This window comes from Austrofundulus limnaeus, unplaced genomic scaffold (assembly GCF_001266775.1).
Source record: "Austrofundulus limnaeus strain Quisiro unplaced genomic scaffold, Austrofundulus_limnaeus-1.0 Scaffold483, whole genome shotgun sequence".
NCBI lineage: Eukaryota > Metazoa > Chordata > Actinopteri > Cyprinodontiformes > Rivulidae > Austrofundulus > Austrofundulus limnaeus.
In genome coordinates, this window is record NW_013952885.1 from 308,952 (window position 1) to 310,332 (window position 1,381).

Consider the following 1,381-nt stretch of genomic DNA (forward strand, 5'->3'; position numbering starts at 1 on the left):
ATTTAAGACCAAGTTCTGAGATTCATCACCCCGTTTCACATAACATACCTTTCTCTGAACTTAAAAAATGCTTAAAAAAGCATTTCCAGTTTTCTTGGCATAGTTGTTAGTTTCCACTGCATTCATCAAAGTACAACCTTTGTTGTTGTGAACGATAAGATCACTGTGGGGGTTTTTTTTTTCTGTTGCTCACATGTTTTGCTGTTGCGCCATATTTGATCTGCACCAAATTTGCAAAGGCAGGGCGGCGACAAGTGCAGAACATTCACAGCAGAGACACCATTTAACAACGTGCAGTTTGAAGACCTGTGCACTGTTTGAAAATGGGTTTATTAAAAAAAATCAACAACTAAAGGACTTGGTAGAAAAGTGGTTTTCTATTAGAAACTTTTATTTCTTAGGAGCTGGTAAAACAAAGAGATGAGCAGTTTAAACAACATTTTAAATGTTTTATTGTCTCTTTAAAACTTGTTTATAGTTGTCAAACAAAATACTTGTATTGAGCCTTTGCATGCTAATGTTTACTCTTCTGTCATTTGCAGAACTCCTAGTGAGTCCTATGATATTTATATCCATACTTTGTAAACTCAGTAGTTGTACCTTGGTTTGCCTACTATAAAATAATTACCAATGTCTCAAATTCTGCAGCTTTAATACACAACTTCATGCAATGTGTTTTTAAAAGAGGGGTGTTTTTGTTGTTGTTCAGCCTTGCACAAACATTAATGTGTAGATTTAATTTAAAGAACACRTGGAGGAAAAAAAAGATGCCTTTTCAATGCATATACAGATTTTTTGTTGCCATGGGGCATTGTGCCGTAGTGTCATTTGCAACAGTTAATGTCATCATTGTGTTTTGTCACCTCCAGCTTTTGCAGCAGTTGAAAAAGCTGATCTGTGACCTTTGCCGCTTGTACAATCTTCCACAACATCCTGATGTGGAGATGCTAGACCAGCCCCTGCCTGCAGGTCCTGTTGAAAAAGACAGAAAGGCAAGTTCCCTGTTAATGCTGCTGAGAACATATATACTGTATACCCTGCGTACACACTGTAGATGGGATGTTTTATTCTGCTTTCACAACCTAGTTGATCTTGGGGACACCCCAGCAGTTGAATGTCCATGAGACTGCAGTTAGATCTCATCATGGTGTACTACTCTTCCATTCGTGATTGATAGAAGGTGGTTAGTTTGATTTAAACTGTTTTTTTTTTTTTGTTTGTGTGTGTGTGTGTGTGTGTGTAGCATGGAACAGAGGAGGTCACATCAGAAGAAGAGGAGGAAGATGATATGGGTGAAGTAAGTTGTCAGCTTTCATTTAAGCATTCAGTGAGTGTGTCAAATCAAAGTTTTCTTCTCAAAAAATGATTTTTTTTTTAAACT

At 37.1% G+C, this 1,381-nt stretch overlaps 1 protein-coding gene across 1 annotated transcript in view; it reads left to right on the top strand.

Annotated features, from left to right (window-relative positions):
- LOC106529990 (ubiquitin-conjugating enzyme E2 Q2) overlaps positions 1 to 1,381 on the top strand; it is a gene marked incomplete in the record, with an annotated part of 13,140 nt that overhangs the window by 3,438 nt on the left and 8,321 nt on the right. Inside the window, 2 exon segments of the mRNA XM_014025537.1 lie at positions 870 to 992; positions 1,244 to 1,297. Of these exon segments, the coding sequence (XP_013880991.1) occupies positions 870 to 992; positions 1,244 to 1,297 (177 nt within the window).